This window comes from Manis javanica, chromosome 7 (assembly GCF_040802235.1).
Source record: "Manis javanica isolate MJ-LG chromosome 7, MJ_LKY, whole genome shotgun sequence".
NCBI lineage: Eukaryota > Metazoa > Chordata > Mammalia > Pholidota > Manidae > Manis > Manis javanica.
In genome coordinates this window covers 94,188,425-94,202,987 of record NC_133162.1, presented here as the reverse complement: position 1 = coordinate 94,202,987, position 14,563 = coordinate 94,188,425, and the positions used below count along the sequence as shown (strand labels likewise).

The 14,563-nt window shown below is 35.3% G+C and overlaps 1 protein-coding gene across 4 annotated transcripts in view; it reads right to left on the bottom strand.

Annotated features, from left to right (window-relative positions):
* CLASP1 (cytoplasmic linker associated protein 1) overlaps positions 1–14,563 on the bottom strand; it is a 310,506-nt gene that overhangs the window by 87,323 nt on the left and 208,620 nt on the right. For 2 of the 4 annotated variants that reach the window (XM_073241304.1, XM_073241305.1), the window contains exons 22-23: positions 5,139–5,243; positions 3,786–3,812 (exon numbers count right to left, since the gene is read on the bottom strand). In XM_073241304.1, the coding sequence (XP_073097405.1) occupies positions 3,786–3,812; positions 5,139–5,243 (132 nt within the window). The remainder of the gene's footprint in view (positions 1–3,785; positions 3,813–5,138; positions 5,244–14,563) is intronic. The other 2 variants (XM_073241306.1, XM_073241303.1) reach the window with 1 other exon arrangement.

The following is a 14,563-nucleotide window of genomic DNA, read 5'->3' as shown; positions in this document are numbered from 1 at the left end:
AATGGTTAAACTAATTTACATTCCCACCAGCAGAGTAAGAGGGTTCCCCTTTTCTCCACAACCTTGCCAACATTTGTTGTTGTTTGTCTTTCGATGATGGTGATCCTTACTGGTGTGAGGTGATATCTCATTGTGGTTTAAATATGCATTTCTCTAATGATTAGCGATGTGGAGCATCTTTTCATGTGCCTGTTGGCCATCTGGATTGCTTCTTTAGAGAACTGTCTATTCAGCTCCTCTGCCCATTTTTCAATTGGATTATTTGCTTTTTGTTTGTTGAGGTGTGTGAGCTCTTTATATATTTTGGATGTCAATCCTTTATGAGATGTCATTTATGAATATATTCTCCTATACTGTAGGATACCTTTTTGTTCTATTGATGGTGTCCTTTGCTGTACAGAAGCTTTTTAGCTTGATATAGTCCCATTTGTTCATTTTAGCTTTTGTTTCCCTTGCCCGGGGAGATATGTTCATAAAGAAGTCACTCATGTTTATGTCCATGAGATTTTTGCCTGTTTTTTTCTAAGAGTTTTATGGTTTCATTACTTACATTCAGGTCTTTGATCCATTTCGAATTTACTTTTGTGTATGGGTTTAGACAGTGATGCAGTTTCATTCTCTTACATGTAGCTGTTTAGTTTTGCCAGCACCATCTGTTGAAGAGACTGTCATTTCCCCATTGTATGTCCATGGCTCCTTTATCGTATATTGATTGGCCATATGTTTGCGTTAATGTCTGGAGTCTCTATTCTGTTCCACTCGTCTGTGGCTCTGTTCTTGTGCCACTACCAAATTGTCTTGATTACTGTGGCTTTGTAGTAGAGCTTGAAGTTGGGGAGTGAGATCCCCCCCTCACTTTATTCTTCCTTCTCAGGATTGCTTTGGCTATTCGGGGTCTTTGGCGGTTCCATATGAATTTTTGAACTATTTGTTTCAGTTCATTGAAGAATGCTGTTGGTAATTTGATAGGGATTGCATCAAAGCTGTGTATTGCTTTGGGCAGGATGGCCATTTTGACTATATTAATTCTTCCCAGCCAGGACCATGGGATGAGTTTCCATTTGTTAGTGACCTCTTTAATTTCTCTTAAGAGTGTCTTGTAGTTTTCAGGGTACAGGTCTTTCACTTCCTTGGTTAGGTTTATTCCTAGGTATTTTATTCTTTTTGATGCTATTGTGAATGGAATTCTTTTACTGATTTCTCTTTCTATTAGTTCATTGTTAGTAGCTTTCATAGGAAAGCCACAGATTTCTGTGTGTTAATTTTGTATCCTGCAACTTTGATGAATTCCCATATTAGTTCTAGCAGTTTTGCAGTGGAGTTTTTAGGGTTTTTTATGTACAATATGTCATCTGCAAATAGTGACAGTTTGACTTCTTTACCACTCTGGATTCCTTGTATTTCTTTGTTTTGTCTAATTGCCGTGGCTAGGACCACCAGTACTACATTGAATAACAGTGGGGAGAGTGGGCATCCCTGTCTTATTCCCGATCTCAGAGGAAAAGCTTTCAGCCTCTCGCTGTTCAGTATGATGTTAGCTGTGGGTTTATCATATATGGCCTTTATTATGCTGAGGTACTTGCCCTCTATGCCCATTTTGTTGAGAGTTTTTGTCATGAACGTATGTTGAATTTTGTTGAATGCTTTTTCAGCATCTATGGAGATGATTATGTGGTTTTAGTCTTTCTTTTTGTTGATGTGGTGGATGATGTTGATGGGTTTTTGAATGTTGTACCATACTTGCATCCCTGGGATGAATCCCACTTGGTCATGGTGTATGATCCTCTTGACGTATTTTTGAATTAAGTTTGCTAATATTTTGTTGAGTATTTTTGCATCTGCGTTCATCAGGGATATTGGTCTGTAGTTTTCTTTTTTGGTGGGGTCTTTGCCTGGTTTTGGTATTAGGGTGATGTTGGCTTCATAGACTGAGTTTGGGAGTATTCCCTCCTCTTCTATTTTTTGGAAAACTTTAAGGAGAATGGGTATTATGTCTTCTCTGTATGTCTGATAAAATTCCAAGGTAAATTCATCTGGCCCGGGGGTTTTGTTCTTGGGTAGTTTTTTGATTACTGATTCAATTTCATTGCTGGTAATTGGTCTGTTTAGATTTTCTGTTTCTTTCTGGGTCAGTCTTGGAAGGTTCTATTTTTCTAGGAAGTTGTCCATTTCTCCTAGGTTTTCCAGCTTGTAAGCATACAGGTTTTTATAGTATTCTCTAATAATTCTTTGTATTTCTGTGGGGTCAGTTGTGATTTTTCCTTTCTCGTTTCTGATTCTGTTGATGTGTGTTGGTTCTCTTTTTCTCTTAATAAGTCTGGCTAGAGGCTTATCTATTTTGTTTATTTTCTCGAAGAACCAGCTCTTGGTTTCATTGATTTTTTCTATTGTTTTATTCTTCTCAATTTTATTTATTTATTCTCTCATCTTTATTATGTCCCTCCGTCTGCTGACCTTAGGCCTCATTTGTTCTTCTTTTTCCAATTTTGATAATTGTGAAATTAGACTATTCATTTGGGATTGTTCTTCCTTCTTTAAATATGCCTGGATTGCTATATACTTTCCTCTTAAGACTGCTTTTGCTGCATCCCACAGAAGTTGGGGCTTTGTGTTGTTGTTGTCATTTTTTTCCATATATTGCTGGATCTCCATTTTAATTTGGTCGTTGATCCACTGATTATTTAGGAGCATGTTGTTAAGCCTCCATGTGTTTGTGAGCCTTTTTGCTTTCTTTGTACAATTTATTTCTAGTTTTATACCTTTGTGGTCTGAAAAGTTGGTTGGTAGGATTTCATTCAATCTTTTGGAATTTAGTGAGGCTCTTTTTGTGGCCTAGTAATAAACATGAAACTTTATGCTCCAAATAACAGCTTTGAAATAGAAACAGGAAAATGATAAAAATAAGGTAGGAACTGAAAAGGCTATAATTAGTCTTTCATTTGAAAGACTAATATACATCTCAGAAATTAACAGAGTAAGCAATCAAAATTATACAGGTATGTATAAAAATACCTCCCACATACACACACATGAATATCCCAATAAACAGAATACACATTCTTTTACCTTTCCACTTACAAATATTACAAAAACCAACTGCATACTAAGCCTCAAAGGAAATCTCAAAAATCTACAAAGGTAGAGATTATACAGAACACATTCCTTGAGACATATGCAATAAAATTAGAAATTACAAACAAATAATATAGTTAGTATTTTTATTAATAACTAAGTGGCTAAACACCTCCATTACCATTTCTTAGAGACAAAAATCTCAAAGAAAACAACAAAACATTCAAATGCAGTCATTTACTTAGATCATCTCCTTTAAATAGAGAAGGCAATAAAATTCTAAAACATAGAATACACATTATATATCAGAGTGAAATAACCATGAGGTAAAAACCTGAGATAACACTCACCTGGAAATTAAACACACGCACACATATACACCCTTCCAACATTCAAACAAATCACTAAGAACTCACAAAAATTAGTACTTTATAATGGTTTAACTACAATTTAAAGTGAAATTCATTGTAAAATTCACTAGTACACATTACTATGAAAACCCTGCCTTAGGACCTATTAATTTTAAAATTTGAGCTTACAACATTAAGCTGTATAAAAGGAGAAAGAAATCCATTTCAAACTGTAGAATTTGAACACATAGAAAAATGCAGAAAGATTAAGCTCATAAAAAAAGAGAGAAATTAATATTGTGCAAGGAATATGGGGTGATGGAAAATGCAAAAAAAAAAAAAGGCAAGAAGAGAAATGCTTACCACCAGCGGGATTAGCAGATCTGGATCCTTGATTATGAGAGCAGACCAAAGGACAGACAAAAAATGGATTAAAAGACCGTAACACAATACAGAAGGTCAGCATGCAACACAACACCAATATCCTTGTTCACAAACACATTAGCAAACAACTACTTTTTCTAGGTCTTGTTCTGCCTAGTCTACTTTTGTACTTTTTATTTTATACATACTATACTATATTAGCATTTATTTCAGATCTGTTCACAAAAGACTTATGAACCTACAATGTATCAGGCTGTGTTGGGCAGAGGAGATGCAGAGAACAGTAAGACAAGTGCCTTGTGCTCTAGGAGCACATCTACTCTCTAGCTCTGACCAACCTGGGAGAAGAGGTTGTATCTTACTCATCTGTGTATCACTATCACCTTAACTGGTGGAAATAAGCGTGCTTAGCTTAACATGAGGGCCACAGTATCAGAGGGACAAGGAAAACTTTCTGAATTCAGGAGGAGCTAAGAAAGGCATTCTAAATACTGAGAGTGAACCTATGCTATGGCTGCGGACTCTACACAAGCCAGACAGGTCCTGGGGCCACAAAGGAGGCAGACACACATCAGTGGAAGAGTGCTGGGTGAGGGGACATGGGCAGCTCCTGGAGAAGGGGAGTCTTCCTCTGCCACATACACCTTGCCCAGAAGAACTCTTGACACTGGCCTCTGCTCTACATGCACAGGGAGGAGAAGGGAACTCTTGTTAAGTCACAGGTAGCTGGGCAGGGAAACACTAGGGATGGATCCTAAGAGTTATCAGAATACATTCATTCCACCCATGGTGGCTTTCATGGCTGATGCTAACAAACCAAGTGACTCAACATATACAAAGAAGCAGTAATGGAAGTGAGGGCAGCTGGGCAAAGCAAGAGTGCACACTGGCAAGAAGGGAGCAAGCTCCAAGTGTCAGAACAGGTTCAGGAGAGAGCTTTTAATGGATTCACTTAGACCAGTGGGAAGAGCACTTGACATTAACAGTCATTTCCCTGGGTACTGTGCTTAAATTACTTCAGTAGGATTCCTTATCAATAGCAAAATGGGTCACAGTCCAAGTATGTGTCAGTTTGAAATGCTTGAGGAGAGGAAGAGAAACATTTTAATGTTTAATGCTACAAAATTTAAATCGCCTGGAAAGGAGAAAAAGTAAACTTGCCATCTCCATTTTGTAAACTTACCCAACAAACATGAAAATTATTCACAGTATCACAGAGTCACAGAAATGAGTCTTTCCCCTTAAGTCAATGAAATACTATGAATTTTTCAACTATAAAATGGATTGTTGAGTAAGACGAAGATAACAGAGAGCATAAAATATACTTCTTACGCTGGGACTGTGAAACCACTTTAGCGCGACTGCGGCCTCGATTATCAGGTATAGAGGCAACGTTGGTGGCACTCCCAGAGCTCTGCCGCTTCGTGCGGATCCGACCTACGGGATACAGCAAAAAGCAGTGTTTGTATAATGTTCTCAATAAGAGCGACCTCCTCCAGAAAACCTGTAACACAAGCAACAGGTCTGACTGGGCCTCCTGATATCACATGTACCCTACATGTGCTTATGTCCTGCTTCCCTGTACATGCACATGTGCATATGACTGGTATGCACAAATTCTACAGATATGCTAGGAACTCCTAAGAGTTATGAAGCTATCAAGTGTTCATGATGCAATTATTATACTTTCAGATGAGGAGGAGACATCACCCATTTGAGGATTCTTTTCCCCACTATTTTTCAGGTTAAATTATTTTTATTGTCTACAAATCCGCCAAATGTACAAAAGCTGAAAAGAAAATATTAGCTGCCATCTTAAGAAAAATATTATAGAAAAAATAAAAACCACCTTAATTAAGAAATCAACACAAGCTACCACACCCTGGAGAATAAATGTTTTTTGATAAGTAGCATTAAACTCTATTTTGAAGCATGCATGCCAACAATTTTTTAGGTTACAAAAGATGAAGATAAAAAGAATCAGTATGAAGAGTGCCTAGAGAAACGACAACCTAAAAATTATACAACATTGTAGGCATTTAGGAAAAGAATTCACCATTGTAAGTAATCTGTGAACTCCAAATATTAAATCATAAAAACCATAAAAATAAAACTAAATTCAGAAATGCAAAATCTATGATGATGAGACTAGTATGATTAGGGCTTCAAGTATTTTTAAAACTCAGGACTTTTTTGGTTTCCAAGGGACACAAGATGCCTCTACTGCCCTAATTCAATTGAGAACAGCAATCTGATTAGGGAAAACACAAACCGATTCAGACTCCTACTGGCTTCTCGGATTGTTCAAAATGACTTCTACCTCATCACCTGAGAAAGACTGCAGAAAAGTAAGATAGAAAAACAAATCCAAAAGCTTGAAAAAGGTTCAAGGAAAGTAAGGACCAATAAAAGAATCGCTTAAAAAAGAAAAAACTCAAAGAACCAGACTTTTAATAGAAGTTTCAAGAAATTCCAGAATACAAATTCAAGAATCTATATTTAGGGTATACCACACATTATACTAAGAGCTTTATATGTGTGAATTCAGAATTCTCACGACAACATATAATTACTCTCATTTGTCAGATGAGGAAACAGAAAAACGGAAGGGTTGGACTAATTTGCCCAAGTTCACACTATTGGTTTAGATACCTGTGCCAGCCTGGCAGGCTAGGTGACCTGTGAGAGGGCATTTCACTTTCCTAAGGAAGTCAAGGCATCACCAAGGCAAAGTCAACAGAGAAAGAACTGAATTTGTTTTAATTTACTGTAAAATACTTAAGTCACAAAAAAAGTTTTTAAAGTGAACATCATTAGTTATTCAGCTTAAAATAATGAAAAGTTTCTATGCTACCATCCGGGTATCCTCTACCTCCCTCCAACACTTGTTAACAGGTGATCCTAAAGCCAATGTTCATCATTTCCTTGCATATTTTATTTTTCATATAGTTGTATCATTAAGAAATAGATGGCATTACTTTATACATTGTTTTTAATGATACCATAGGGTATATATTTTTCTAAAACTTAAACTGTTTTGCTCAACATTTTATTTGTAAGGTCACTTATGGACTTGATTTTTCTGTAGGAGGTAAAGGAGCAATCCATTTTACTGTTTCCATATGACTAATCAATGTCCAAATAAATTTACTTAAGCCTTTTTATACTGACCTACGCAGCCATTTTTGCCACTCACCAAGCACTTATATACATGCACAGCTTGGTTTCTCTGCTGTACAGGCTGTCTCATTAGTCTACGGGTCACAGTGGTATATCATTTCAATGTTTAGTAAGGCAAATCAATCCACTTTTTTCCTAAGGCCCTTTGCTCTATTCCATATGCATGTGAAGACAGAATACTAAGATATGTCAAGGTCTTATCTGGAATTATGAAGAATTTGGGGCTAATTTGTGGGGAAAAAGATACCTTATGATATTGACCTTTCTATTCATTAACGTTTTGTTTAACTTCTTCAATGTCTTTCAATAAGGCTTTACAATTTTTTCCAAAAGTCTTACTTAGTTTTTATAGACTTACTCATAGATGCTTTATTTTATTATACACATTTTGTATTCTCTAACTGGTTGACAAATAAGAATATAATTAATCTTTATGTTTTGATCTTAACTCTAGGAGCTTGTTAAACTTTTGTTAATTCTCCTAATTTGTACATTAGATTATCTGGGACTATTTAAATAGATTATCATCTACAAAGAAGACTAGTCTTTTCCTGCCAAACTCTGCTGTTTCATTTCTCTACGTTTATTCTGTTGGACATGTAGTACAATGCTAAAGAAAGCATGAGGACAGGCTTTGTCACCTTGAGTCACATTTTAAAAAAAATTCTGGTATTTCACAAAAAGTATGGTATTTTCAACAATTAAGAAAACTCATTTCTATTCCTAAATGCTAACATTTCGGTCAAAAATGTTTCTTGAATTTTTTCAATGCTTTGTCTGCATCTTCTGAGATAAAAGAATTCTGCTCCTCAGTGTGCTGAGCTGCATTACTAAGTTTTCAACTATTAAACGTGGGCTCTATTTCAGTCATGATGTACACACTCACATACAATGTCTGTATTGTACCTTATCTGCTTCCAGTATGAAGGTTACACGAGGCACAAAACCAGTGAGGGAATTACTACCTCTTTGTATTCTCTAAGTTAATGTCAGATTGGAATTATCAATGTTCCACATGATTTATATTTCTTAATCCTCTCCAGTGAATGTTTAATTCTTATTTCATTAACTCTTACTCTTATTTTTATTATTTCTTTCCTACTCTTCTTTGAGTTTATTCTTTCCTTTTTATAACAGTGGAAACAAGCTCCTAATTCAGTTTCTCTTGTTAATGAAGTTTAGTCTAAAAATATCCCTCTACACACTGCTTTTGCTGCATTCCACAAATACATAGTTTGACAAAATGCATTTTTTAAACATACATTATTGGATCTCATTTGCTAATGTTTTAATGTTTGGATCCATACTTCATACTTTATACCAAGAAAAACAGCAAAATGGACCTAAGTTTAAAATGTAAAATAAGAAACCAAAGAAGTTCTAAAAAAAAAAAAAGGGAGAACTCCTTTGTAACCTATGGCAGAAAAGTCTATTCTAACTATGACTTAAAAGCCATTAAAAGAAAAGACTGATAAATTTGACTACTTATTTTAAAACTTCAACACAGCTAAAAGAAAACTATGAACAAATTAAAGAAAAATGACAAATTGGGAAGAAATTTTGTAATTCACATCACAAAGGACTAATTGCCTTAACATATAAAAGGCTCCTAGGAATTAATAAATCCAACAACCAGTGGTGTGCTGGTAAATGTTTAACGATTGTCGGGGGTCCTGCTGTTATGTGCAGTTTTCCAGTTTCTCTGGTGTAAATATTCCCACCATGGCTGATTTCAGGCTACTGATATGATGTCAACCAGCTTACAAAATTCCTGAAAATTTAATAACTGGCTCTCTTAAACTAGTTCAAGCTGGCTCCAGCACACCTGTCAAAAACCAATAAAGAATGGACAAAGGGTAGGAATAGTTCAACAGAAAATAGAAATAGCTCTTAAATGTATGAGATAGTATTCAGCCTCACAGTAAGCCAAGAAATTAAAATGACATTAAGAATGCTATTTATCACCTATTAGATCAGCAAAGATCTATGATTTTACCAACATTTTGGCTTGTCAGAGAAGAGGCACTTTCACTGCTTCTGGGAATGAAAATTAATACAGCCCCCACTGTATGTATGTGTATATATCACAACTACAAATGCATATACTTTCTAATCCATCATTTCCACTTTGTGTAATTTACCCTACCAGTATACTACTGGTACCCATACAAAATGATATACATAAAAGACTATTTGTGGCAACACTGTTAGTAACAGCAAAATTCTGGACATCACCCAAATGTTTATCAATGTTCCTGAAAGGTTAACCCATATAGTGGAATGTAGTACAATGGCAATAAAGAATGAAGAGATTCTCTAAAACATAACATGGAAGGGTCTTAAAGATATATTAAAGGAAAATAATCAAGATGAAGAACAGTGTGTGTAAATATGCTACCTTTAAAAAAAGGGAGAAAATATGGTTTGTATCTTGCTTCTAAAAGCAAAGCAACTGGATAAAATTGAAGCTACAAGAGGGAAAAACTGGGATTGAGTAGAAAGATGTAGTAACTAGGTAAATGAAAGATGAGGACAAGAGGGAAACTTTTAACTTTGTTTAACTCTTTGTATTTGTTGAGTAGTGAACTATATGAATGTATCAACTATTCAGAAATTTATATTTTTATATATCAACCACTATTAAGGTGAATTTATAAGTGCTTTTTAATATATTTTGACACTGTTTATTAGGTCCATAAAAATTTAGTATTATGACATCTTTGTGATTCACTGAAATTTTATTATGTTACAGCAATCCTCATTAGCTCTGGTAAAGCTATTATTGCCTTATCTTTTTGGTGTTACTAATAAATCAACAGCTTTCTTTAATTATGCATTTCTCATCCTTTGTCTTTTACTACATCTGTAGCCTAATATTTTAGATTTGTCCCTTTAAATATCATTAAATATCTTTAAAAACAACCAATCTTCCTGTTTAATTGGAAAGTTTAGCTCATTTGAGATTATTTTTACATTCTTATTATGCATGTTTTTTTGTCTTTCCTTTTTCCTTTTATTTCATCTTAATTTTTTAAAATATAAACAAGAAACTTTTATTGTCTTAAGGGATTGGTAGTTAGAGGGTATCTGTTTCAGCATTTAGTACTAATTATTCTGACAAAATACAATTATCATTAAGTGTTAAATATCAATATTTAATGTCACAAAAGTACCTGAAATGTACTATATACCACAGTGAACTCATGATCTTTCCCCAGTCTTAGACCTCTTCTAGTGTTCCCTATCTCTTTGAATGGCTTCATCACCTATTGAGGGGTATAATCTAGAATCCTAAGAACCATCCCTGGTACTTCTTTTTCTTTTTTTTATATGATATTTTTTAATTAAGGTATTATTGATAATACACTTTTATGAAGGTTTCACATGAAAAACGTGGTTACTAATTCACCCATATTATCGAGTCCCCCCCATATCCCATTGCAGTCACTGTCCATCAGTGTAGTAAGACTTCATTTTCACCTTAATTTTTTAAAGATATGCTTTACTGTCTTGAAGGTAACAGTCTTTAGCTTAAAAACAATTTCTATTAACTCATACTTTTGGGGAGATGAAGTAGCTTTAAAAAGGGCCTCCTTTTCAAAACTGAACTTTTTATTTTGAGGTAATTGTAGATTTCAGGTGCAATTATAAGATATAACACAAAAGGATCCTATGCTGCTCTTCAGCCACTTTCTCTGAGTGGTAATATCTTATAAAACTAACATACAAAATCAGAAACAGTACATGGACCTTGACATGCTCTGTAAATCTTACTCACATTTCCCCCATTTTATCTGCATTTAAACTCTGGCTTTCCTTTGTGGGAACTTTTTCCCTCTGGCTGCTTCTAATATGTTCTTTTTCTATCTTTGGTGTTCTATGATTTCACTATGATGTGTTTAACTCTGGATTTCCTTTTGTCTTGCTTAGGAATTACTGTTGTTGCTTTTTTTTTTTTTTTCAGTCTGTGTTTTAGTGTCATTCATCAATTCTGGAGAATTCCCAACTATCACCTCTTCAAATACCACGACAATGAAATGATAGCTTTCCTTGGAACTTTGTGGGAATTTTTTAAGATCTCGACTGAAGCTGAATTCTTCCAATGAGAATCTATGTTTGCTTCTGCTAGTGTCCCATCAATCTGTAGCCACTTCAAAGTGATTTATCTATTTGGGTTTCTGAGACCTTAAAGGCAGTATAAACTCTGATCAAAAACCTGCAGGAATGTCCAATTTACGACTGCAAACTGTCAGGGGAGATTACTTACTCCGTCCACTCAGTATCAAGGTTAATATGGACAAAATTCTCTCGTCCTCTTCAGTTTAGTAAACTGGTCACCAATGATGATTAGGTCTTAGGTGGACTCCAGTTTACTTCCTGTCCTCCATGTCCTGCACACTTATTACAACAAATGACCAAGGTCTCCAGGATTCAGCCAAAAATGTCAGGGTGCAAGCCAACTCTGGCCCTCACTACCAGGGTTCCTGCTTTTGCTTAGGTTTGGAGACATGTCAATTCATTGCTTGTATCCCAGATCAGGGATGTATTTGTTCTCAACTGGGAGGACGATTCACGCTATTAAATTCTACATATTGCTAAAAATGCAAGTTTTCTTATTTTTTTAAACATATAGTTATTTTGTATTATATAAAAGATGCTTAAGTCTTGAAGGACTGTTTTTACTTTTTTTGTCTGCTGCTTCTAACTCATTACAATTTAATTTTAGACTGTGAGCTTATATTTGGCATATTTCACTCTGTGTTAACCCTGAGGAACCAGATTTGAGAGTGACTTCCTCTGTAGTTCAGTGTTCGTTCCCGCCAGGCACCCTTGGGGGTCCGGTACACAGACCACTTTGACTCATCAGGTGAGGGTATCCCAGACACCATAGATGATGAAAACTGAAACCACTATTTGTCTCAGAAGAGAACTTAGTCACAAATTAAAGAAGACTGTTTTTTCCTCTGCCCACCACAAAGTCAAGGGAGATGGTGTGTCAAATTAAAGATGAAAAGTTTTTTCTCCAGTTCACCTTTTCATGGTATAGCACTTCGACAGTGCTTAATGCTGACTCTCCTCACACCTGGGCTGAGCTCCAGGGCTCATGTCCTGTCTACCCTAGGGACTCACATTAGTAACTAAGCCCTCAGGTTGCATTTAAAATCAGTTTTGGGGGCACTGAAAGGACCTCTGTTGTGTTGTATTCAGACAAAATTTCTTTTAAAAGGAGCGATTTTATTTGTTTTTTATTTCTATTCTATTAATTTGGCAATAAAACTCTAAGTGTCTGTATACATTTAAAGAGATGATATATAATGTTCCATGGTCATTAGGAAAAACAAAGTCACTTCAATCACAACACAGTGAAAGTATACTTCAGTTCTACATTACAACCTGTTAATGACATATTCATATTCATTCACAGTGTGTCATGAAGGAAACAGAAAGTAAGTAGATGGGAAAGAAGAAAACAGCAGAAGTAAGAGAAATAAAAGTAAGATACATTAGAGAGCTATACAACAGTAACAAAATTATGGGCAAGGGCTCACAACGCATCAACAAACAAACCTTCCCAAAGAAAAGCAGACCCAGAGGGAAGTGTAAGGGGAGTACAACTTTTGAAGTTGATGGAATAAAAAAAGAATATCCACATCTCATAGTTTTTTAATAGTGCTGCTTATGGAATTTTTTCAAAACAGGAAATGAAACCTGTGCACCTTGTTTAGTTTGCAGGAATGACTTTCCTTTTAAATAAAGGAAAGCTTAAGACAATTCAAAAATCACTAGATAGCTTATTGTCAGCCAATTCTCAATTTAGAGGTTATAAAAATTAAAAGATCTCACAGGTAAATCTCAGCTCTCATCACACTGGGACATTTGGCATACATATCTGTTTTACAACTCACTGCTTGGAGGCAGTATTGAACCAACCACTACTCCTATGTGACATTTTTTATGGAATCAAAAATTGCCAAGTTGATCACCTTCAAATCTATCTTTAAGTATGCCACCAAAAAACATTTCCTTATATTTTTTAAAGATAAAAGAGGCTTTTACTTTTACATACATATTTTTTTCATTGTGTAGAAAAGCCAATTACTTAAAATTCAGAGTTCTTGAATAACATATAGAAACACCAAATGTTTTATTTCTCAGTAAAACTGAACTAAAATCTAAGTTCCTTTCCCTAAAGAGCAGACAAGGTTACGTAGTTTTCATTTTGTAATCTTAAAATCACCAATACTTAAACATGGCTTCTGACTACACTTAATAACATGATTATTTATTCTCTGAAACTATTAGTAAGTCATCAGTACCCAAAGATCACTTAAGCATTGTAACTCTACACTTAAAATTATTTTGAGGAACACAGAACAGACTGGTGGTTCCCTAGGGGAGGAGGGGAGGTGAAAAGGTGAAGGGGGGGGGGGAAATTAGTGAGAACATTTGATATCTTGATCTGGATGATGGTTACATGAGTGTATACACATGTCAAAATTCACTGAGCTGTACACTAAGATTTGTGCATTTTACTGAATGCACTCAGTTAATTAATTGAATTTAGGGAAACTATGAATAATGTACTTTCTAACCATAGTGGCTATAAAACACATCAGATGAGAGTGCACTCTTTTGTCATACAATTTCAACATGTCTCTCATCATGAACTATCTCACCAGCAGCAGCATAGATGACATAAATGCTTCCTCCTTACAAATCCCAAAAATTACATTAACACAAACACACTGAAAGGTAGTCTGGAAATAACTTTTGTCCAAAAGCTGAGCTTTTAGGTTCTCCACACAAAATATTTTTTCTGATTAGTCATCAATGTTAGAAGAGCTACTTGATGTGTATGATTATAAAACTCCCAAAGGATATATATTTTTCTCAGTTGCTATAATAATGAAGTTGCCAGAAGTAAATTTAAGTCTGAATTTTGAATTGAGCATCCTGATTCAAAATCGTATCTGCCTCCTAATGATCAAAGTACCTATTCCTTCTTGCCTCAGGAACTAGATAGTAAAATACCTAGCACTTACTAATGAATTTTTTAAAGGCCCATAAATGATTGCTCCCTCAGTGAGGTGCCCTTCTGTCTCACTCTGACCTCTCTGCTTTCAAGGGTCTCACCGTCCACTACTTCCACTAGGAGGAGAGGCAGAGAGAGACCCTGCCTTCTTAGTCTCTTGCACAATAACTGAGCAGGCAATCTTCTGACCTTGCTCTGGACCAGTTTTATTAGAAAACTAATAAAAAGAAAAAAGTTAACAATTCCTAGTGTGGGGCAGAATAACTGGCTCATTTCCAATTGGGTATACAGGCATATGAAATCAGGGTATTCCGGAAAAACAGAATTTCCCATGGAATATCTTCACTTTCCATTTCCTCTACATGATTGGATTCCACTCTCTACCTCCCTTTCATTGACACTGAAGAAATACTTAATGATCACTTCTTTGGGAAGGAGAATATAAAATTACTCCTATCAGCTAAAAATAATGAAAAATCACACCCAGCCTCAGTCTTTCACTGTCACAGATGAGGTCCTCATCAGAAGGCTTCTTAACCCATTT